General features: G+C 67.0%; 2 protein-coding genes across 2 annotated transcripts; one reads left to right on the forward strand and one right to left on the reverse strand.

The window, feature by feature from the left end:
• Positions 1-723: 723 nt before the first annotated feature.
• Positions 724-7,561, reverse strand: PRSS56 (serine protease 56; the record flags this gene model as incomplete). The annotated part of the gene is made up of 15 exons (XM_082319038.1): positions 724-897; positions 1,025-1,131; positions 1,603-1,750; positions 2,156-2,318; positions 2,596-2,659; positions 2,808-2,969; positions 3,077-3,265; positions 3,365-3,524; positions 3,673-3,815; positions 3,974-4,133; positions 4,213-4,321; positions 4,425-4,614; positions 5,554-5,751; positions 6,407-6,568; positions 7,411-7,561. 15 exons carry the CDS (start codon positions 7,559-7,561, stop codon positions 724-726), a joined length of 2,280 nt encoding a protein of 759 aa, XP_082175164.1.
• Positions 7,562-9,980: 2,419 nt separating this feature from the next.
• Positions 9,981-19,596, forward strand: SLC12A9 (solute carrier family 12 member 9; the record flags this gene model as incomplete). The annotated part of the gene is made up of 13 exons (XM_082320996.1): positions 9,981-10,170; positions 12,602-12,736; positions 12,909-13,046; positions 13,266-13,565; positions 13,806-13,913; positions 14,026-14,137; positions 14,247-14,404; positions 14,667-14,749; positions 14,994-15,118; positions 16,435-16,627; positions 16,788-16,962; positions 17,811-17,957; positions 18,424-19,596. 13 exons carry the CDS (start codon positions 9,981-9,983, stop codon positions 19,263-19,265), a joined length of 2,706 nt encoding a protein of 901 aa, XP_082177122.1. The 3' UTR covers positions 19,266-19,596.
• Positions 19,597-23,623: the final 4,027 nt, after the last annotated feature.

Raw genomic sequence — 23,623 nt, forward strand, 5'->3', positions numbered from 1 at the left:
ATGCCCAAGCACAGGGGTGGCATCACCCCAGCGCTTGCCGCTGGCCCAGGGCACGCTCAGCCCCTGCACTGGCACAAGGTTTCCTGTGCGTCCCTGATGGTGTGGCACCAGGGGCGGGCACTGGTGCTGTGCTACGGGTGCTGCGGTGGGCAGGAGGGGTGCCTGACCCCCGGGGTGGGGAGTCTGTGCCAGGCTGGGTGCAGCACCAATGCCAGGGGCAGGAACCGAGGCTGGGGGCATCGCTTTGGGGTACAGGGGAATGGGAAGGGAGGTGCAATGGGCTGTCATATCCCCCATGGAAAGTCCCCCACTGGTGCCCGCCTCACTGACACCACGTGGCACATCACTCGCTTCACACATGCCAGCTACCAGAAAATAGAGCCCTTCTTTATTGAAAAATAAACCTTTCTATGTACAAATAAATAACAGCCCAAGTGTCTCTAGAGAAAATGGGGTGAGGGTGAGCTTGCCAAGGTGGGGGTACTGGGGAGAGGAGGAGGGCTGTGATCCCTGGCTGAGAGGCCCCAGGTGCCCCCTGGCACCTCGTTGCCCTGGGGAGGTCGGGCAGTGCTGGTGGGAAGAGGGAAACTGAGGCACGATGTGGGACAAAAGGGTGGAAGAGCCTGAGCTGGGGAGGGAGCTGTGTTTGAAGGACATGAGACACCCCTGCCCCAGAGCCCTGTCCCCATGCTGGCATGGTGCCCCAGGGCACTGCGGGCACCGTTAGGTTTTCAGTGCCTCGAGTGCCAGAGCGATAAGGCCGGGCATGCTGCGGGCCAGCGAGTCGCTCTCCAGCCCCACGAGGCCAGTGAAGGCCATGGGGCGGCCCCCCACTGTGGCCCGCACCTGCGCCCGGTACAGCCCCTTGGCATTTTTGGAGCCCAAGTCCACCAGGATCTGTGGGGAGACGACAACACTGTGAGTCCCAGGGGTTCAGGGGCATGGCAGGACGGTGACGGTCTGAGGGGTGGCACCGTCTGGCTGCCGGGGCAGGGGGCTTGGAGCAGCTGGACAGGGCACTCACCTCTTGGAAGGTCATGGCCAGGTCTGGCTCGGGCACCCGCAGCACCCAGGCGTACAGCTCCCGCACTGCACCCACCCGCACCACTGACTCGTTGAGGCCCGGGCAGGCTGCAATCCCAGGGATGGGCAGGAGAGAGATGGAGGGGGGACATCAGTGGTGTGCTGAGGGGTGGGAAGAGTCATGGGGGCACCATGCTCTGGGGATGCTGGGGGAGCCAGGGCAGAGGGTCCCTGTGGAGGAGGGTATGGCCGAGGGTTGTCCCACCAACATGGGACAACCAGCCCTGGGACCAGCATGTGAAACTGAGGCCGGGCTTGCCACCATCGCCATGGTGGCATGTGGCATCCTACAGTGGCTGGGGGCTGCGGGGCGCTTACCTCTGCCTGCGCCTGCCTCCTCCTCCTCCACCCCCGGCAGCTCTGTGGGCATCAGCTCGCGTTTCTCCCTTGGTGCAGGCCCTGACACCAAAAGAGGTGTGAAAACCCTGGCGGGGACATGGCTGGTGGGCACAGAGCCGGACAGTGGATGGACACTCCGCTGCCCCGTTGGCCCCAGTCCCCCCAGCTCCCGGGGCTCACGGCTCAGTGTGGGGGTCCCTGCCAGCTCTCTGGGTGCCCATCGCGGCTCCATGGCTTCAAGAGGGGTGCTGAGGTCCAGCTCTGCCCGCAGCTGGGTGAGGAAGGCTCGTCCCTGTCCCACCAGCTCCTCCACCACCGCCTCGCCCTGCTGAAGGTAAGGGGGGACAGGGTGGATGGTGGGGCACCCACAGGGTACCCATGGGCATGGTCAGGTGCACTGTGGCAGAGCGCAGGGCACGGCTGGGCTGGTGTCAGATGGGGCACTGAGGACATGTGACATCTTTATGGCTGTGTTGGGTCAGATCCTAAGCTGCAGGGTCAGACCCATGGCTGGCTCTGCACTGGTTGGTCTGGGAGCACTGGTTTCAGCTGGGGAGGGTGAGATGCCCCCTCTGTGGTGGCAGAGTGGGAGATGCCACATCTGTGGATGCACAGGGTACGATGGGCCCAAGGGATATCAGGAAGGGACATGGGGGAACTGCTGGGCTTTGGTCCGGGGTGGCACTGTCACCAGAGGGATAGGGGCTCCCCCCAGCCCATCCCTCCCAAATACCTGCAAGAAGAGCCACGTCTCCCCACGGAGCTGCCCCCCGCCCGGGGTAGGTACCGGGGTGCTGCCCTCCGCCATGGCCCTCAGTGCCTCCACCCAGTCCTGCAGCCGGGGTCCCACGGCCCCGAAGAGCCCTGTGAAGGGGGGCGGCTGCCTGGCCCCCCACCTGCAAGCACAGCAGAGCGAGCTCAGGCAGGTGCCTGCTGGCACCTGTCCCCTAGGCAGCGTCACCCCCCACCCTGTGCACCCCTTGTGGGACCTGTCTGGCCCTGGGCACCCCGGGGGGCCGTGCCCACCTCCCTCCAGGTGTGCCCTGGTTGCAGAAAGAACAGGACCCCAATGCTTTAGGCTATCCCCAAAAAGCCATTTCAGTGCCCATGGGCATCTTGCCCACCTCCCCAGACCTTTTAGCTCCCCTTGTCCTGTGGCCCACCATGCCCCACCTGGTGGGGGGTCTCTGGGGTCCCTCTGCCGTGGGGCTGGGCTGGCCCCCTGCCACAGCTGGGCCTGTGAGGACAAGAAGGGGACAGGAGGGACAAAGGGTAGGGGAGCCCTATGGGGGTGCCAGGGTAGGCTGCTGGTGCCTCGGCCACTGGCATGGGGGGGACTGATGAGACCCCAAGTAGGCACAGGGTGGCCCAGCCTGGGAGGGTACCTGGGGCATCCCTGCGGACACGGGGCGGGAAGAGGTGCCCATAGATCTTGCCCAGGAGCTGGGGCAGGGCATGGGTGAGGAAGGAGAAGTCAAACTGGTTTCGGATGAAGTCCCCAGCCCGGCGCAGGAGATCCACCAAGGTCTGGGCGTAGGAGTGCAGCTCTGCAGGCACAGCAGGAGAGCCATGGCCCCGGCACCACATCGGCCCCACGCTGCCAGAAATGGGGTCCTGCCCCACACCCTCACCCCGGCATGATCGCCCGGCTCACCGCATCGTCTCGTCCTGGCGCGGCAGGTCTCCTCGGACAGGCGGGCGCAGGCGGCCCGGCCCTGGGGGGCCCGGCAGGACCCGGCGTAGAAGGCGCAGAGACGTGCGCGCTCGGGCGGCTGCTGCTCAGGGGGCAGCTGGGCCAGTGCCAGCAGGTCGAAGCAGCTCGGTTCCCGGCTGCCGGGGGCGGCTGCAAGGGCACCCAGGCTGCCATGAGGTGCTGAACACCCCTACCCAGGGCAGCACCCTGGGCATCTCTGTCCCTCCCAGCGCAGCCAGTAACACTCACGGTCCATCTGGAGGCTGAGCCAGTCCACAAAGGCAGCGACACGGGTGTAAACGCCCGGTTTGCCCTGCTCGCCGCAGCCATCGCCCCACGAGGTGATACCGTAGAGGACGAAGCGGTGCGAGGAGGGGTCCTGGCATGCCAGCGGGCCCCCCGAGTCACCCTGGGAGGGGGGATGCCCATGCATTGGTCTGGGACAGGACCCCAGCCGCACTGCCGGGCTGTGCCATGCTGCGGCACATGCCCAGCACTGTGTGCCATGAGGGATTTTTGAGCTGGGGGGCTGGCAGCCTCCCAGCCCTGGGTGTTACCTGGCAGGAGTCAATGCCCCCAGACAAGTACCCGGCGCAAAACATGGCGTTGGTGAGCATGTCGCTGCCCAGGGCACCCCGGCACGTCTCCTGGCTGAGCAGGGGCACTCGCGCCTCCATCACCACGTCGGCTGCTGGCCCCTCTGCCAGGCAAGGCACCTATTATGGCATGCCCTGTGCCCGGGCACCCCCCCTCTCTTTTGCACCCCCCTACCCTGGCTTGGTGCATTGGCACTGGGCATAGGAGCGGGCACCGAGGGGGATGCCCCACAAACCCCGTGGGTGTCCGGGTGGCACCTACCTTCGTAGAGGGAGCCCCAGCCTGTGATGTAGCAGGTGGTGCCAGGGCTGGGCTCCGCGGAGCTGCTGGGCAGGCACACGGGGCTGACGGTGGGCGAGGGGGCCAGCGGCACCGCCAGCTCCAGCAGCGCCAGGTCCCCATGAAACGTCTTGGGGTTAAACTGGAAGGAGATGGGGGGTGTCTGTGGGGAGCCCTGGGGCATGCACAGGGAGGTCAGAGGGGTGCCCATCTCCACCGACCTTGGGGTGAGGTAGGATGCGCCGGACTGGCACTGCCTGCTCGCCCATGTCCATCTTGCCCAGCTCGTGGTCACCCACCACCACTGTCCACGCCAGCTCGTTCTGGTTCCTGGCGGGGTGGGGGACAGCGAGTTACAGGGGTGACAAGTGTGCCACCCCATGCCCCCCTCTGCAGGGACATCATCCCTACGTTGCCATGCCCCCCGCCGTACCCGGCGAAGCAGTGGGCTGCGGTGAGGACCCAGGAGTGCCCCACCAGCACCCCTCCACACATCAGCTCCCCGTGGAGCCGCACCGACACCAGCCAGGGCCAGGCCCCCCGCGGGGCCACGCTGCCGCCCATGATCCGTCCTCGGGGGGCTGTGGTGTTCGCTTGGGGGCCCCCGCGGTGCCCGCAGCTCCCTGGGGGACAAAGCTGGGGTGAGGGGGGGCGGGTCCTGGCACCTCGCTGCCAGGACGCCCCATCTCCTGGATGGGCACAGGGCGGCCGGGCACGGCGGTGCTGGGATGGCCATGGTGGGTGGAGGGGGTGGCGGGCGGCCCCCGGGGGGGGTCAGGCCACGCAGGGCGTGCTGTCAAGCCTCATTGTGCTCACAGAGGCAAGCGGGCGGCGGGCCGGGGGCACCCCGCAGGCCAGCAGCTGCCGACGCTAACCTCTGCCCCCCAGCCCAGCAGGGAGCTGGGGGCCGGGGGCGCCCACCGGCATGGTGGGGGGGTGGCGTGGGCACCGCGGGGCCGCCCCGGCTCACCTGGTATCGCCGCCTCTGCTGGTGCATCAGGGCCCGGGGCTGCGGCTGCCATCCCTGTGGGGACAGGCTGTCATGGCATGTGGGGACACCTCCCCCAATGTCACCACCATGTCCCTGCTGTCCCCAGTTCCCCCGGTTCCTTTCAGTGCCCCCCAGATCCCCATCATCCCGAACAAGCACGCCTGTACCACCCCAGGAGTTCTTGTCACCCCCAGTGACTCGGTGTCCCCAAACTCCCCATCACCCCTCTTTGCCCTGTTCCTCCACACTCCCCTCTCCCACCCCAGATTCTCCATCACCCCTCAGCACCCTGTGCCCCCCAGTCTGCTCATTGCTCCCAGTGCCTCCATCCCCCAAATCTCCACCTCTCACCCCAGATCCCTCCATCCCCCCCAATCTCCCATCCCACCAGAGATCCATCATCACCCTACCGTACCCCCACCTCCCCAGTCTCCCCACCCCACCACCCCCTGTCACCCCCCAATGCCCCATATCCCCTCTGGGCAGTCCCAGGCAGGCCCTCGAGTGCTCCATTTGTTATTGTAGGGTCTCCCTTCTCCAGGGAACCGGGGCGATGCAGATGCCCACTCACGGCACTCCTGGAGGCGGTGGCGGCAGAGCCGGGCGCTGAGCAGGGCGCAGTGGTGCTGGGCCCCCTCGGGTGGGCACAGGCGCTGGTAGGGGGCACAGGCCTGGCTCAGCGCCCAGTTGCGCTGGGACAGCTTGGGCAGCGCCTGGGCATCCAGCAGGTCCTGGCAGCTGGGGGGCATGGCGGGGGGCACGGCCGGCGCTGCAAGGACAGGAGAGCTGTGGGCATCCCCATGTCCTGCCTGCCTCCTGCCCACCTCTGCCTGGGCCACCCCGGGCTCCGCTTTGGGGCGGGTGGGAAGGGCCCATGATGGGGCTGTGGTGTTGGCATGGTTTGGTAGGGTCCTCTGGGTGCTGGGATAAGTTTATGTGGGGATCTCTGGAAAGCAGACAAGGGATCGGGCAATGTTTTGGGTAGGGCTCCAGGTGATGTTTGGGTAGGATCTAGAGAGGATGGGGAGCTGCTTGGGCAGGGTCTCTGGGTGGTGGTTTGGTAGGGTCTCTAGCAGTTAGGGATATGTTTTGGGAGTCTGGACGCTCTTTTCGTAAAGTCTATAGGGTAAAGCCTATAGGGGAGGAGTAGTGCTTGGGTAGGGTCTTGGGGTGTCATTTGAGTAGGATTTCTAGGGGATAGGGTGGTGCTTTGGTGTAGGGACCCAAAGCAGTATTTGGGTAGGGTCTCCAGGCATGGGTCCGTGTTTGGGTAGGGTCCCCTGGGCATGGGGTGGTATTTGGATAGGGACCCCGGGCAGCATTTGGATAGGGACCTTGGGCAGTGTTTGGGTGGGGACCCTGGGCTCTGTTTGGGTAGGGTCTCCTGGGGATGGGGCCCTGGGAGCCAGGGGACTGTGACTCACGTGGGCAGTGGCGGGTGAGGTTGGCGCAGGGGGGGAAGAGGCAGGGGGCACAGAGCCCGCAGGCGCCCCGCTGCCGCTGCTGCTCGGCCAGTGCCCGCTCCAGCGCCAGCAGCGCACTCCTCAGTGCCGCCTCCAGGACCAGCGTCCCCCGGCTCGACAGTGCTGCCGGACACACACAGGGCGCTCAGACCCCCGGTGCCCTCCCCAGTGCCCCCCACCATGGCCACGGGTGCTCCCAGCCCACCCAGTGCCCATGCCCTGATATCTCCGTGGTGGGAGTCAGGCTGGGCACGACCTGTCACCCGTTGGCATTGTGTAGCGTGACAGGCATGACTGTCACCTCCCTGGTGCGGTTGGCACACGGGCACATGGTGAGGGGAGGGTGTTTGCCCAGGCCCGTGTGTGCCTGCTGCATGTGGAGACCCTGTGAACACACGTGTGCAAGCGTGGGCATGGAGCAGGGTGTGAGCCTGGGCAGGTGTGCCCCTGTGCACCCATGCGTGGCCGAGTGCATGCACCTCCATGCACACCTGTGCCCACGCTCTGGGTGCTCACCTGTGTGTGCCAGGGTCTGTGTGCTCGTGCCTGCACGTCCCTGCGTGTGCCCACGTGTGTGCAGTCCTGTGCGTGCCCTGTATGTGCATCCCCACGTGTGCCCGTACCTGTGCCCACCTGCACCTGCCCACAGCCGCCCTCCTGCTGGCCATGCCCTAGCAGAGGGTCCCCCAGGGCTGGCACAGGTACCCGGGGCAGGAGGGAGAGCTGGCGGCCGCGGGACACGAACCACGCTGCTCCCTGCAACCCCGGTGTCCCAGAGTGCCACGGGCAGCATTTGCCACCCAGGCCAGGCAGCGTGGGCACAGGGGGCTTCGCCAGAGACCTGGGCGTCCTGCTTGCGCTTCCCGCCCTTCCTGAGAGTGAACCCGGGAGTCCCGGCTCCTACAGCCACCCCATCTGCAGCCAAACCCTCCCACAAAGATGCCCCGTCCCCGTGCCCCACTGACCTTGCAGGACGCCGGCTGGCATGGGGTACAGCCCCTGGCCCAGGGGGGCCCCCCCAGCCAGCTGCAGCAGCGGCAGCAGCGACAGCAGCACCGGGGGGACCAGGCGGACCCCGAGGAGAGCGCCCCGTGTCCTCTTCCCTCCTCGCTCCATCCCCGGGGCGGGCAAAGGGGGTCAGTAGGGGGGGGAGCCCCCGAAATACCCGAGGCGGGCGAGGAGGGATGGATATATACGGTGCCCCCCGGGCGGTGGGAGGAGAGAGGGGCCGGGGGAGCACAAACAGGCGAGTTCATTAATGTCGCGCCAAGATGCCAGCTCGGGGCGGGGGGCGCGGGGGGGGGCGCAGCCGGGGCCTCAATGCCGCCTTTGTTCGACGGGGCCTCCGGGCGGGCAGCATCAGACGGGCGCTGCGCTCCGGCGCTGCCCGCGGCCCTTGATCATTTTCACGCCAAGCCCTGGCCGCGCCACCCTCCCTCCGGCGGGCCCCGGGCGCGGGGGGGGCGGCAGCGGGCGGGTGGGAACGCACCGGCGGCTGCGGGACGCGGGGGGCCCCGGGCCGGGCGTGGGAGACCCTCCGGGGGCTTCAAAGGCGGGCAGCGGCGGCCACTGCGGGGCGGGGGGGACGCATGGGGCGGGGGGTCCCTCCCTCTGTGCCACCCCCGACCCTGGCTGAACGGGCCACCCCGTGCAGGGGCACTGCACCCCCGAGGACCCCCCCAGCACCCCGGCTCCACACTAAGGCCGTTCCTCGCCTGGGGTGCAGGAGGGGGGACGCGCCCCCGGGCGGGGGGGGCAGGTGGGGCCGGGGCACCGGCTGCCTCCCGCTTTTTGGCAGCGGCAGGCAGCGAGAGGGTGGCGTGGCCGGCTCTGGGGGGTAGCTTTGGCCCCAGGGGTAGGGGGGCCACTCTCGCCTGCCCAGCTGGAGGGGGTCCCCCCAGTGTCTACAGTTTGGTTTGTCACTGGCCGCACACTTTTGGGGTGCCCGCATCGCCCTCCTGCCCCCATTGCCACCCTCCCGTGCCCGTGGGCCCGGCCTCAGCATCTTTGGTGGGGCAGGGTGCGGCCACATCCCCATCACATCTTTGGGGCGCGGGGGGTGCCCGTGCCCCCATGTCTGTCTCAGGGGCAGGAGGTGCACGTCTCCCCATCCCCATTTGGAGGTCAGGGGGTGCCCATGTCCCCAAATCCATTGGGGACAGGGCGTGCCCATGCCCTCGTCTCTCCCCTCCTTAGGGGGTGCCTACGCCCCCCTCTCCGTCCCCATTAGGTGCAAGGAGGTGCCCGTGCCGCCACCCCCCGTCCCCACCAGGGGCAGGGCCGCCTCCGTGCCCGCAGCCCCGCCGCGCCGCGCTCCCCCCGGACCCCCCGGCCCTGAGGGTGCCGGGGGGCTCGGACAATGCCGCCTCAGTGGCACATCAAAGGCGCGGCGCTGCCCGCGGCTGGCACGGCGACAGGCCCGCCGCAGATGAAAGCCCCGGCCCCGCCGGGCTCCCACCTCGGCCGCGGGGACGCCGCGGGGGCTCGCTGCGCCTCCGCCCCACGGGGGACGGCGGGGACACGGGGGGGGTGTGTGTGTGCAGCGCCGTTCCCGCGCTCCGCCCCGGTGTCCCCGCACGGATCCCCCCCACTCGTGTCACGGGCTTGCGCCGTGGCGGGGGGTCCGTGGGTGGACCGGACCGCGGGTGCCCAAGGCCGGCGTGGGGTTCGCCCCCGGCCCCGCCGTGTCCCGTCCCCCCCCCGGCCCCGGTGCCGGTGCCAACCCCATTAACCTAATTGGAGAGGCGCTCGGCCGCCCCGGGCGGCGGCGGCGGCGGCAGTGGGACCCCGGGGCCCGGGCAGATCCCAGCCCCGGCGGCGGGAGGGAGGGAGGGGGGAGGGAGGGACGGCGCCCCCGAGGCCCCGATTGTCCGGTAATTGGCGCGGGCAGCCGAGCCCGGCCGGCACCGGAGGGGGGGCGCGGGGAGCGGGCACCGGGGGGGCGGGCAGTGCCGGGGTCCCTGGGGGTGCTGGCGTCGGTATCGGGGTGCTGGCCACGGGGTGACTCGGGCCGTTGGGGGGGGGGTCGGGGGCAGGGGGCGTGTGGCGATGCAGGGGTGCGGGGGCCGGTGTTGGGGTGCCGGGAGGAGTGGGGTGAGTCTCGGGATGGGGGGGGGCGGTGAGTGCCGGGTACCGGGAGTGGGGAGACACCGGGAGGGCCGGGGGGTTTCGGGGTGTGGGGCGGCGGGGGGGGCCCACTCTGGGGGTACATTTGGGGCCGGGGGCCGGGATGAGGGTGGGGTATGGGCTGTGGGCGCGGTCAACAGAGGGGCGGGGCTAGCCGGCAAGCTGGGGCGGGGCCTATATGGTCGGGATAGGGCGTGGCCTACCCCGCAGGTTGGGGCGTGGCCTACCCGGCGGGGCGGGTCAGGAGGCGGGGCCTATCCGGCGGGGCGTGGGCGTGGTCAGCTGGGAGGGGCGGGGCCCGGCGGGTCGGGCCCGGGTCGGCGGGCGGGGCCGCCGGGGGCCGGGGCCGGGGCCGGGGCCGGAGCCGGGCGGGTTTCGGGGCCGGCGGGGTCCGGGGTCGTGCCGGGCCATGGCGAGCTCGGAGCGGAGCGCGCTGCTCACGTACCGCCTGTGCGGCGGCTCGGGCGAGGAGGAGCGGGGCCGGGAGCGCGCCCGCGGCCGGGCCGCCGCCGCCGCCCCCTGCAAGCTGCCCACCTTCCTGGGCGTCGTGGTGCCCACGCTGCTCTCCATGTTCAGCGTTGTCCTCTTCCTGCGCCTCGGTGAGTGCCGCCGCCCCCCCGGGCGCCCCCGCCCCCCCCCCCACCCCCGCCGCCCTCCGGGGCCCCCCGAGACTCGCCAGCCCTGCCCGGCACCCCCAGCCCGGGCCCCAGGTCCTCCCGGGGCCCCAGGTCCTCCCGAGGCCCCCCGCATCCGAAACCCCCCGAGTCCGGAGCCCCCGTGCTCCCCCCGAGCCCCCCAGTCCGGAACCCCAGTGTCCTCCCTTTGCCCTCCTAGTGCTCCCCCCAGCTTCCCAGTCTGACGTCCCAGTGCTCCCCCCTGAGCTCCCCCAGTCTGGGTCCCCAGTGTCCTCCCAGTGTCCTCCCAGTGCCCTCTCTGGAGCCTCCCTCTCTGGAGTCCAGTGCTCCCCTCCAGTGCTCACCCCAGTGCCCCAGTCTGGGACCCCAGTGCCCTCCCAGTACCCTCTCCCGAGCCCCCCAGTCTGGATTCTCAGTCCCCTTTCAGTGCCCCCTCTGCTCTCCCCCAGGCTGGAGTCCCAGTGCTGAGTGTCCCCTCCTGACCCCTCTAGCCTGGGACCCAGGGCTCCTGCTGTACCCAGAGGATGGGACTCCAGTTAGGGACCTCGGTGCCCCCAGTGTGAAGCCCTAGTGTCCCTGGGGCAGGACCCTAGTGCCTTCCCTAAGCGGGATCCCAGTGCCCTCGTGTCCCCCCATCCCCCAGTGCTGGGACCCCGCTGCTCCCCAGGTATCCCCCAGGGCCGGGATCCGGCACCCCCAGTACAGCAGCCCCATTCTCTCCCAGTTGCCACATGGTGTCCCCAGGGCAGGACCCCCCCCCAGTGTCCCCCATCAGGCACCCAGCTGCCCCCCTGCTCTGTGCTGTTCGGAGGGCACAGATTGGGTCCCAGGCTGCTCCCAGTTTGGGTTATGAGTCTGTTACTGGGCGACCTGGGAGAATTAGGTGGGCAGGCTGGGCATGGAGCGGGGGGAGGTGGCAGCCCTTTGCGGGGGCCCTGGCAGGGGGAGATGCCCCAGCCTGGCCCGGGGCAGGCAGAGGCCCAGGACAGGCAGCGTCTGCCCTGGTCTGGGAACGGGGAAGGCTTTTCCTCTTTCACTTTCCGCCCACGGAAAGCCCAGGGCGGGAGTTGGCTGCGTGCCCGGGGGGCCCAGTAGGCCCTGGGGGGGACCTTGAGCCCCTTCCCTTGCCTAGGGGACCCCCCGAGCTGTGGGCACAGCTCTCCCGTGCCATCACTCACCCCCATCCCACCCCCCTGTTTGGGGTCCTCGCACAGGCTCTGACCCCCCCCAACCCCTACCCCGCAGCGGGCATCAGGGTCCCCCCGCCTGCCCCGGTCCCCCCGCCCGGGGGTGCGTTACCCCGGGGGGCCGCGGGGCTGGAAGGGAAGTGTGGGGCGGTGGGGGAGGGGAGCTGCCGGGAAGAGGAACTGTCCCACCGTGGGGGGCCGTGGCTCCCCCCGGCAGCCCCCCGCTTCCCCCACGCCTCAAGCACCCCCCGGATCTCCAGGGTGAGCAGCCCCTCCTGCTTACCCCCAGGCTGCTTTCGGGGCATCCCTTTATTTCCCCCACCCCCCCCAACCCCCCCGCTTTTGGCACCTGGGCACCCTCCAGCCTTCCAGGGATGGCAGGGGGTGCCCCCAAACCCAGCCTGTCCCCCCAAGATCTCCTTGCGATGCCCGTGCCCCGGCCGTGGCCCCGGCACCCCCCTCGCTGCCCGCGGGCACGGCTGCGGCCTGGCTTGCGGCTGAGATAGGGCATCTCCCTGCAGCCGAGGGCAGCCCCTTCCTGCCCGCGGTGCCGCCGGCCGCGCTCGCCTCCCGTCACCCCAGGCAGGGCCGCGGGGGGCTCTGGGTGCCCTGTCCCCAGGGAGGGGAGCTGGGGAGGGTGTCCTGGCTGGCAGGGAAGCCCTGGGGCTGCTTTTGCTTCCTGCTTTGCAGAGGGGAAGCGAGGCTGCAATGCGAACCCCGCGGGGAGCCCGTCAGCTCCTGGCGCTCGAGCTGGGGTGCAAGGGGCACCCTGCACGCTGAGGGTGGCAGCAGGGCACGGGGGTCCCGGCACTCCCCCGCAGTGCCCCGGGGCTGGGTGGGCAGCAGAGCCCCTGCCCTGTTTGTTTGCTTTTTGGGTGTGCCCCTCTGAGCTGCGGTGCCCAGGGTGTGCCCAGGCCTGATCCTGGCACGGCAGGAGGATGGAGATGCCCTGAGGTGGGGGGCACCGGCTGGGCTGGCCCCCAGGGCTGCTGCAGGTGGGGGGTGGCAGCACCCCGGGGTGGGGACATCCCCACCCTGGCAGGGAAGGGGGTGGCACGTCTGGGGGGAGCTGTGGGCAGGGGGACGGGAGCAGCCCATGTGCCTCGGTGAGGATGAGGTCGGGGGGATTGGCTGTGCCCGGGGACCCTGTCTGGGGGGTGGTCCGTGCCCAGCTAACAGGCACGCTGGCTTCTCCCCCATCCTGGCAGGGTTCGTGGTGGGCCATGCTGGCTTGTACCAAGCCCTGGCCATGTTCGCGGTGGCATACTTCATCATCGGCATGACAGTGCTGTCTGTGTGTGCCATCGCTACCAACGGGGCGCTGGATGCCGGAGGAGCCTACTGTATCCTTTGCTGTGGGTGCTGCTGGGGCAGGGCATGTGGGCCAAAACTGGGTGACTACCCAGCAGCATTGGGGTGCCACACTGGGGCTGTGACCCCCCTGGCCTGGGGGTGGGGGGTGGGGGCACCTGATGGTGGTTTGGGCTGCTGGCATCTTCCTTTGACTTGAGCAAGATATGATCAGCCGTGCCCTGGGCCCGGAGTTCGGGGGCAGCATCGGGATCATGTTTTTCCTGGCCAACGTGTGCGGCAGTGCCCTTTATGTGCTGGGGCTCGTGGAGGCGGTGGTGGACAGCTTTGGGATCCCGCCTGGTGAGTACCCCCATGTGTGGTGGCAAGGGTGTCCCTTACCCAAGTAGCCCTAGCATCCTGCCGGGCCTGCCAAGCACCATGCCCGGCATAGCCAGCATGGCTCACCCAGCCCTCTGGCCAGTGAGTTGGTGCCAGTCATGCCTGGCACAACGCCGGTGGCTCTCAGCTCCTGGTGATGCCCTCTCCGAGCACTGCTGATCCTGCCTTGTCTCTGCCCAGGGCAAAAAGTGGGCACAGGTGTCCACGTCCTGCCCCAGAGCTACTGGTATGAGCTGCTCTACGGCACCGTGCTGCTGGCCCTCTGCCTCGTCGTGTGCCTTGTGGGTGCCTCCATCTATGCCAAGGCCACCTTCCTCATCTTCCTCATCGTCGCAGCTGTTCTGGGCACCATCCTCATCAGCTTCTTCGCCACGCAGCCCATTGGGGTGCCCATCCGCCTGCCCCACTTCAACGGCTCCGAGACCGAGAACGGCTCCTTCACCGGCTTCTCGCTTGCCACCCTGCGAGACAACCTGGGTGGTGAGGAGCAGCTATCCCCACCCTGCCCACCGTGGCTCCTGCGCCCCGGGGAGGGGTGACACTGGCACCTCCACATTGGCAGGGGCTCACTGGAGGGTGGGGGGAGCTTGCAGACACAGAACAGGTGCCATGGGGTGGTTTCTCCCATGGTCTGCGTATGAGGACATCAAGGAGAGGGTATATGGTGGGGCTATGCTGCCCCAGACGGCGCATCACAGCCTGTGCCCGTGTGTCCTGCAGGCGGGTATGGGGTGGACTACACCACCGGGCAGATGATGAGCTTCAGCTCCGTCTTCGCGGTGATGTTCAATGGCTGCACCGGCATCATGGCAGGCTCCAACATGTCAGGTATGGGCAGGGAGTGCTGGGCTGGGTGGCACCGGGAGCGGGAGCCAAGGTTGGAGGAGAGCAGGGAGGTGCTGTGCCTGTGGGCACTAATGCTGCCTGCTCCTGCCCACAGGGGACCTGAAGCGCCCGAGCTACTCCATCCCACGGGGCACCATCTCCGCCGTGCTCTTCACCTACCTCGTCTACAACCTGCTGGCTTTCCTCATGTGTGCCACCTGCAACAGGTACAGCCACCCGTCCCCTCGCCAGGGCCATCGTGCCAGGGTGTGCCTGGTGCCAGGGCATGCTGGCACGAGCCAAGGCGGGTGCCAGCATGTGCGTGTCCCTCTCCAGGACCCTCCTGCAGAAAGACTACGGCTTCCTGCGTGACATCAGTATCTTCCCGCCCCTGGTCACAGTGGGCATCTACGCTGCCACCCTCTCTGCGGCCATGAGCAACCTCATCGGAGCGTCCCGCATCCTCTATGCCCTGGCCCGGGATGATCTCTTTGGTGAGTGCCTGGAGCTCGCCAGCACCTGCCAGACCCCACCCAGGAGGTTGTCTCTGCCAGGGACCAGCCCTGTCACCGGGGAATCCTCTTGCTGTGTGGGGTGATGTTTTATGGGTTGGCATGTGCCTACTTGGGTCACCTGCGTTCCCTGGCGCTTGCCCGCACCTCAGCACTCGGGGTGGGGACAGGACTCCTGGCTGGTGGCTGAGCCTGTTGGTGCCCACCCGGGTGCCCCAGCCCAACCTCCCTGCTCTGCCCGCAGGCCGAGCGCTGGCGCTGGCCAAGAAGACATCTGCAAGTGGGAACCCTGTGATGGCGGTGATCCTCTCCTGGCTGGTGGTACAGGTGAGTTTGCCTGTGATGCTCCTTTCCCAGTCCCGCTGGGTGAAGGTGGGTTGGTGCCTGGGCTGGGCATCATGGAGCCTGGAACATCCCCCTGCCCTGGGTATCCCCCTGCCTGGGGTGTCCAGCTGCAGCTGTGCCCTTCCCTCCCTGAGCCCATAAATTAAGGATAAATCACAGCAAGGGGCACTGCCCGTACCCTTTCCCGTGCATTGACGCTGTGCCCCCCTGCCCGTGCTCTCTGCAGCTGGTGCTCTTCTCCGGGAAACTCAACACCATTGCGGGGGTTGTGACCACCTTCTTCCTCCTGGTTTACGCCACTGTCAACCTGGCCTGCCTGGCACTGGAGTGGGCATCAGCCCCCAACTTCAGGTACCTGCTGGCACAGGGGAGGGAGGCTGCACTCAGATGCTGGGCAGGTACCTGTCTGTGCATCCGTCTGTCTGCGGTTCCCCTGCCATCCCTGTGCCTGCTGCCCCTCCGAAGGGCAGAGGTGCTGAGCACCCCTCTCCTGGTCATTAAGGGTGGAAAAGATACCTCAGTCCCTCGGGAGGGAGAAGGGGCCAGGGCCCGGCGTGGCACGGTCTTGGCACAGTCCCCACACCCTGGCACCACTTTGCTGAGTGGGTACAGATAAATCCAGTGCCACCGGGTACCACCCGCCCCTTCCCCTTAGGCTTTCCGGAGGTAATTTATAGCCTGTGCCCGCCCGGCATCCCCCAGGCAGCTTGCCAAATGGTGATGGAGCCCACTTTCCATTAGCGCTAATTAAACTAACGGGGAAGGGGGAGGGAGGGGGATCCTGGGTGGGGGGAGGAGATGATCTTCCAGGAAGGAGGACTGTGTGTGGCAGGCAGCCCCAGCCTGGGGCGAGGGGTGTGGGGTACCCTGGCACCGGGCTGGCCTGGCAGGGCTGCCAAATCTGGGGGGGGCACGGCAGGGTGGCTGGGGGGAGCCTCATCTCCCTCCTGGGTGATGCCTGCCGCCCTTGGTGCAGGGTGCTGTGTTTCTGAAGCAGGGAGGGTCCCTCAGGTGGGAGCAGGGCTGGGTGGCACTGGCTGGGGGTCTCCCAGAACACCCCACTCCCAAGGGAGAGCTGGTGTCTGTGCCAGGCTGGGGCTTGACCCTGCCGCTAGCTGCTCCCTTGGCCAGGCACGGATGGGGCAGGATTGGTGCCTGGGGTGGGAGGCTGCTGGGGTGGGTGGTAGCAGTCCCCTCACCCACCCCACATCTGGTGCCCCCTCCCCGCCCCCTGAGGTCTCCATCAAGCGCAGCGGAAAAGGATTTTAATTACCTTTCAGGAAAAACAACAATTAGAGAAAATAACAGCTTCTTGCCTCCCCGCCTCCGCCTCCCTGCACCAGGCTGAGCGGGCGCCACGGCTGCCGGTGCTGCCCGACACTACCTGGCCCCCCGGCCGTGCCAGGGCAGTGCCAGCCCCATAACCATCATCACCCCTGTTTGCCAGGGGCTGGCAGCAAGGGGCTGCCCAGTGCCCTGGGAGGAACCATCTCCCCTCTGCGCCCTCTCCTGCAGGTATCTGGGGTGCCAGACATGCCCTGGGCTGGCACAGTGGGGTTTGCTGGGGGTGGCTGGTTGGCACCTTGGCACAGCCCCCCTTGCTGTGCCCACCTTGCAGCTGGCACGAGGGCCATGCAGTAGCGGGTGTCCCCTTCTCCCTGCTCCAGGCCCACCTTTCGGTACTTCACCTGGCACACATGCCTGCTGGGCATCGCGGGCTGCTGCGTCATGATGTTCCTCATCAGCCCTGTGTCGGCCTCAGCGAGCCTGGGCTTCCTCCTCCTCCTCCTCCTCGCACTCCACTACCTCTCACCCAGCAGCACCTGGGGCTACATCAGCCAGGCCCTCATCTTCCACCAGGTGAGCCCAGTCCTCCTCCGCTGTCCCCTCATGGGGTGGAGAGCTGGTGTCCCCAAGATAGCTCCATCCCAGGCAGCGTGTCCTCGGGCTGGCATCCCCATGGGTGGTTTGCTGGAGGAAGGAGCGTTCCTCACCTGCTGCCCTCCCTTCTTCTCTCCAGGTGCGGAAGTACTTGCTGATGCTGGACGTGCGGAAGGACCACGTCAAGTTCTGGCGCCCGCAGATGCTGCTGATGGTGCAGAACCCACGGGGCAGCGCCCGCCTCATCGACTTTGTCAATGACCTCAAGAAGAGCGGCCTCTACGTCCTGGGCCATGTCGAGCTGCAGGACTTGGGTGAGGGTCTGCCCTGTCCCCGGTGCTGGTGGCCTCTGCCTCTTGCTGCAGTGCTGGGGGGCTCCCAGAAGCCATGGAGTGCCACCACTACTAGCTCCTGGCTGGGTAGAGTGGGCATAGCTGGGGAGTGTCAGCGCTTTGGGCACATGTGTGGCACAGTGTGGGGGTCATAAGTGGCTTGTGTCTGTCTCACACCTCCTGTGCACACGTGTGCTTGCACATGTCCTGCATGCTTGCACATGCATGTGTTCAAGCGTTCATCCCTAGATGTGCACATGGGGCTCCTGCACGTGTTGGCGCTGCTGTGCACATGTGGCATGTGCCACCCAGGCTCCTCTGGGCCCCCATGCAGCACAGTCGCGTTGCATGGGTCAGTGCCTATGCACACCCAGCACACGCGTGGGCACACACTCAGCACAGCCTTGCACGTGTGTGTGCCTGTGTCCATCCTCACCTCACGCCTGCCGCTGCGTGTCCACGTGCTTCAGGCATGTTGGCACCCCGGTGCTTGTTGGTTTGCACACACGTGCTCCCTGGAAGACGCCGTGGCCGTCCCCATCCCCGCCCCAGCAGATGCATGGGCTCTGCTTCCCCCCACCGTTGCCGTGGTGACTAATGGCCTGAAATTGGGGAGGGGGGATGGGGCTGCCTGGGTATTTTTTATATATTTATGTATAATTTCATATCTCTGACTGGAAGCACCTGCTTCCACCCTCCCCATCTGGTGGGTGCTGGGGTGGGCACGGGGGTTGGCACTCCTTTTGCAGGGGGGCTGCTGCGGGGACACCAGGGTGAGCCCCCGGTGTGGGGTAGCTGACCCCCTGATGCTGTTCTTGCTCCCCACCCAGACACGCTGCCCTCGGACCCGCTGCAGCCCCAGCAGGACTCGTGGCTGAGCTTGGTGGACAAGCTGAACGTCAAGGCCTTCGTCAGCCTTACCCTCGCACCCTCAGTGCGGCATGGTGTCCGGCAGCTCCTCTTCACCTCCGGCCTCGGTGAGTGGTGCCTGGGCTGGGCACGGGTGAGGGTCCACCCTGCTGCCCCTGTGGGGTGAGAAGTGCCAAGGGGTTTGGAGGCACCTGAGTGGGCGATGCCAAAGCCAAGCTGGGGCTTGGAGGCATTTGGGGTGAGCAATGCTGCAGCCAAGTTGGGGCTTGGAGGCATCTGTGTCAGCAATGTTGAGGGACCTGAAGACACCTAGATGGGCAATGCCAAGGGGGTTGAAAGCACCCGGTGTGGGCAGCGCCAAAGCCAAGCTGGAGCTTGGAGAGATGTTGGGTGGGCAATGCCAAAGCCAAGTTGGGTCTTGGAGGCATCTGGGTGCATGATGCTGAGGGGTCTGGAATCACCAGGGTGAGCAATGCCAAAGCCAAGCTGGGGCTTGTTGGCACCTGCAGTGCCAGGAGGGCTGGTAGGGCCCTCCACCTCTGCTCAGCCGGGCCGGTGTGGTCTCTCTGGCAGGCGGGATGCGCCCCAACACCCTGGTGCTGGGCTTCTACGATGACGCGGTGCCGCAGGATGGTCTGGCCCGGCACCCTGCCTTCACCAGCACCCGTGAGGAGGTCCCCCTGGGCTTCCCCCCGCTGCGGGCGCCCACCACCCCCAAGCTGCTGTCGGCCCGGGAGTACGTGGGCATCGTGGCTGACGCCCTGAAGATGCTTCGCAACGTCCTGCTGGCCCGGCAGCTGGAGAGCCTGGACAAGGCCTGGGAGCTGCGGCGGGCCGCCAGCCCCCCACCCTCCATCCACGTCTGGCCCGTCAACCTGCTGCGGCCCGACAGCGCCCGCTACGCCGACACCTGCAGCCTCTTCCTGCTGCAGATGGCCTGCGTCCTCAACATGGCGCGGGCCTGGCGCCGGGCCCGCCTGCGCCTCTTCCTCTGCGTGGAGGCAGGCGCCATGCCCCATGCCCAGGAGGAGAAGCTGCGCCAGCTCCTCAAGGACTTGCGCATCCAGGCCCAGATCCAGCTGGTGCCCTGGGACGCCGTCACCCGCCTGCACTGGCAAACCCAACGGGGACCTCCGGGGGGACCAGTGTCCACCGGGGCAGAGGAGGAGGAGGAAGGGGCCGTGAACTTCCCGGCCAACACCACCCAAGTGTCAGATGAGTACGTCTGTGCTGCCAACAAACTCGTCCTGGAGCAGAGCCCCGCGCCGGCCGTACGCTTCCTCTATCTGCCGCGGCCGCCCGCCGACACCAGCCTCTACCAGCTCTACCTGCACCAGCTGGAGCTGCTCACCCGCGGGCTGGGCCCCACCGTGCTGGTGCACGGGGTGAGTGCCGTCACCAGCACCCAGCTGTAGGTCACCCCCCGGGTCCCCCCCAGCTCCCTCTGCCCTCCTTCGCCCAGTGCCTTTAGCAGTCCGAGCCCGGGGATGGCCCCAGCCCCGGTGTCCCCACCCCGGCTGGCAGGGAGGGGTTGGAGGCTGGGTGCAGGGGTGTGGGTTGTTTTTTAGGGGGTGTCTCCTGCAGAGGATTAAAGCTGCCCTGGCAGGATCCGGGCACAGCCCTGGCACCGGCCTGGCAGCACGGTGCATTCATGGTGCCTTTTCTTTGGGGTGGCGGTAGGGGATAATGGGGTCCCGGGGGGGCTGAGCACTGGGTTCCCCAGTTGGCTGCTGGGGAGCCCCTTGGTCGTACCCTGCACCCCCCTTCCCCGTGCTTCCCCCCTCCTGCCGCCCCCGGCCTCTCCTCCGCCGGCTCCTCCGGGCACCCAGCCAGCAGCAGGGATTGATTAAAGGCAGCCTCGACCTTGGTGCCCCGGCTCCCCGCCATCCTCCCTGCCTTTCATTAGGAAAAATTAAATGGGAAGGGGTGGGGGAGGGGAGCCCGGATGCCTGGGTTCCTGGCGTGAGGCTGGGGAGGGGAGCGGCCGGGTGCTGGCCCTAATGGCTGTGGGGTATGGCACCCCAGATCTTGCTCAGCACCCCCGGGGCTGCTGGGTGGGGGGCACCCAGATGCTTTAATCTGTAGGCCCCCCGTGCCCCATGGGATCTGAGCCCCTGGTCCTGCCAGGGAGGAGGGGGAAAATGAGACGGGGGGGTGGGTGGGGAGGTGGCCTCGCCCAGACACCTGGGTCCTCTGGCCTTGCTCTGGGACCTGTCTCATGCGGCATTGCCACCTCCCGTGATGACCTCCATGGGGGAGCTGGCATTGCCCCCTACCCCCTGCTTATTGATTAGAGGAGGGCAGGAAATTGCCTGGGTGCTGGGTGATAAATCCATCAGGTGCCTGGCAGGCGGGCAGCGTGCCCAGGCGCTGCCTGATGGATCGCTTCCTATTAGCCCCAGCACGGGGGGGCCGCTCCAGGCCAGGCTGGGCTCCAGTGCGGGGGCAAGCGTGGCACTGCTGCCCGCGCCCGCTCTCGCCAAGCCTGGCACTGCCAGCTGGCAGCTCTGCTCGGCTGGAGGGCCGGAAAAACCCAGGCGGCTGGGTGCTGCTGGGGGAGAAAAAGGGGGAGGGGGGGGCTTGCTCCCCACATTTTGCAGTGTATTGTGCCCGAATTTGTGCCCAAATCCCCACCCTGGCTGTGGGGAGGGACCTGGGGTTGGCTTTGCTCCCTGCTGCAGGAGGTGGGTGCCCCGAGGTGGGCACCGTGCGGCCCGCGGGGTTTATTTACAAACAGGCGGAAGCTGGCACAGGGCAGCCGGGCACCAGCGGGACCCGGCGGCCTATAATGTTAATTATCACCACGTAATTAAAAGCCCATAAAAAGCCTCACACTTCATTAAATTAAAGCTTCCCCGCACCACGCCGACGGGCTCCAGCAGAGTTAACCTTGGCCGTGCCAGGCACCAGCTCCGCTGCAGCTGGGGACCCGAGGCTGGGGGCGTACAGCCCCCCATGGCGTAGTAGGGGGGTGCAGCATTGCACGCACATGGGCACGCCCCAGGACCATTCATCACCTCTGGGCTACGTGTGCCCGGGCACACACAGGGAGCACGCCCGGCTGCATGCACAGTGTCGCACACACGGCGATGCTGTCGCAGTCGGAGATGCCCACATGGCATTACATGGACACATGTGCCCATGCCACCCCTGCAGACATGCTGTCACACGCACCGGGACGCAGGCAGGGGGCTAACACAGGCACACACGTGCACACCCAGGTGTGCACATGCAGCGTACACGGCCGCTGCAAAGGCAACATCGCACGCTGGCACAGCAGCTCCGGCGCACAACACCCACGCAGCACACACCTACACAAACATTTCTTCCTCCCTTCTAACATACAGATGTGCAGACACACAGACACATACCCTGTGTCTTCTCCAGGCTCCCACCCATCCCTGCCAGTGCCTGGAGAGGTGATGGGCTGTGGGGAGAGCACCCATCTGTGCCTGGCCCCTCGGTGCCTCAGTTTCCCCAAGGGCTGGGCTGAGGGGAAGAAGGGTGCATGGGGGACCTCCAAACCCTCCTGATGGCTGGGTGCCCTGGGTCAGGGGTGCTGTGGTGAGGTCTGGGGGGAGACAAAGGGGGGGGGGCAGCACACAAGGAGGGTCACGTATGCATTAAGGGGGGATATGCATGGACTAGGAGCGTGTGTATGCGTGCACATAAGGCGGGTGCTGTGCTGGGGGGTGTATACGTGCACAAGGGGGTGTGTGCATGTGCACAAGGGTTGTCTATATGTGCACATGCATCAGGGTGTATATATATACCCACCCCTAGGCGTGATGTGCTGATGCGCACGCAGGGCTCAAGGGGCGGGGGAGCCAGGGGAGGGCACACACTTGTGAGCACGGGGTGTGCAAACTGGCACACACATGTGCCCAGCACCCCGGGTGCTGCCGCTGAGCGGGGCCGCAGGCAGGGGCCGGCCGGGGGGCTGCGGGGGGGCAGGCGCCGGCAGGTACCCGTGCCCTGGCCCTGCAGGGTTGGGCAGCCAACGGGGCCTCGGCTATTTCTTGGAAATTTCGCAGCATTCATTTCAGTGCAAATAAAAGCTGTCATTGCCGGAGAAATGATACTGATCGGGGTCTGAAAAGACAGCAAATTACCCGCCTGAAAATGCACCACTGGAAAAAAATGCATATTAAACACACAAAAAGGCACTTTGCCATCAGCCGCGCTTCCCCCGCCGCTCCAGAATAACCACACTTTACATAATTCTCCCTCTCCACCTCCGAATTAATTTCGCAGACAGAGGCAGAGGCAACCCTCTGACAATAGCAGAGGGGAGACGCGGTGGTGACGGGGGGGGGGGGGAGCAGGGCCGGGGGCTGCTGGGAGGTGCCTGGTTCCGGGCTGGGGGTGCGGCGGGTAACGGGGTGCTTAGGGTTGGGGGGGACCGAGGGGTTTGAGGGGACTGAGGGGTTTGGGAGGGTTGGATCCAGGGATGAGGGTTGTGAGTGCTGGGTGGATGCACCCAGCTGTGGGGCGGAGTGCTCCTGTCCTCTCCCCCTTGGGTGCTGGGGATGGGGTCCCTTGGGGTGGGGTTTGTGGGGTAATGCCCACCCCAGCAGGCATGTCTTGGGCCAAATATTTCCTATGAGGGACAAACCCTCACCCCCTACCACCAGGGTGAGCCTGCTGTGTGCTCACCCCAGAGCCTGGCACCCTCCCTGGAGGCAGGCAGGCCCTGGTGGGGTGCACATACCCAGCGTGGCTGGGACCCCCATGCACCCCCACGCCCTACTCTGCCACTCGCAGTGCCAGGCCTGTGGGTGCACCCAAAGGCCATGGGTGGCCATGGCCAAGCGAGGCCATACTGCCCACCCAGGTTGACACCCCTAAACTAGCATCCCTCTGAGAAACCCCCTGGGAACCTGCCCCATTGGGCACGAGGGCACCGTGCCCAGCACTGCCGAGGGGGAGCAGTGGGTGCAGTGGGGGGTCCAGCGGCAATGGCAGGAGAGTTTGGCTGGCCGGCTGCTCGCCACTGAGGGGCTGGCAGAGAGGAGGGTGGGCGGCGCAGGTTGGCACCGCACTGCTTTGCATTTTCAATGACAGACCCATGCCGGGTGCTCGGGAGAGTGGAAAAATCTTATTTGTCACCTGCTGGTGGTGTGCGGAGGCTCCTGCGCCGCGGCTAATCTTGGGGAAAATGAGGATGCCAGCGGGGTGGCCCGCGGGACGGGCAGGGTGGAGCGGAGCTGGCGAGGTGGGTGCTACCCCAGGCCTTGCTCGGGGTTGGAGATGTGGGCAGGACCCTGGGGTCACACCGGCCTGGTCATGCCTGGGTCTATTGGCAGCACCAGGGCACGGATACTGCCTGCTGGGGGTGCGTGGGCTCGGCAGCGCTCATGGGCATCCTGGAACAAGTGCCCTGTGCCCCCAGCGCTGTCTGCGAAGGCACGACCTCTTTTCCTTCCATCCCAGCTTCAGGAGCAGCCACTTGCCTCGCAGTGCCAGCTCCGCAGGTTGGCACTGCCCGCGCATCCCCTCGGGGCACTCAGGGGAGATTTTTCGGGGAAGAGAGCACTTGGAAGCGTGCTTGATCCCCCGTATCTACACAGAGGTGCCTGTCCCGTGCCTGCCATACCCCGGCTTCTCGAGATGCCAATTCCCGCGGGACGCTGCAGCGCTCTGCGGCCGGCTCAGATTTATCCATTATTTTATATCCACACGCCTTTAATTTTTACAGCCCTGTTGGAGCAATACTCAGGGCTGTTAATAACACCATCCCCCTCCCGCCTCCCGCCTGCATCCATCATGCTCC

This window comes from Platalea leucorodia (genome assembly GCF_965183815.1).
Source record: "Platalea leucorodia genome assembly, chromosome: 8".
NCBI classification, from domain to species: domain Eukaryota; kingdom Metazoa; phylum Chordata; class Aves; order Pelecaniformes; family Threskiornithidae; genus Platalea; species Platalea leucorodia.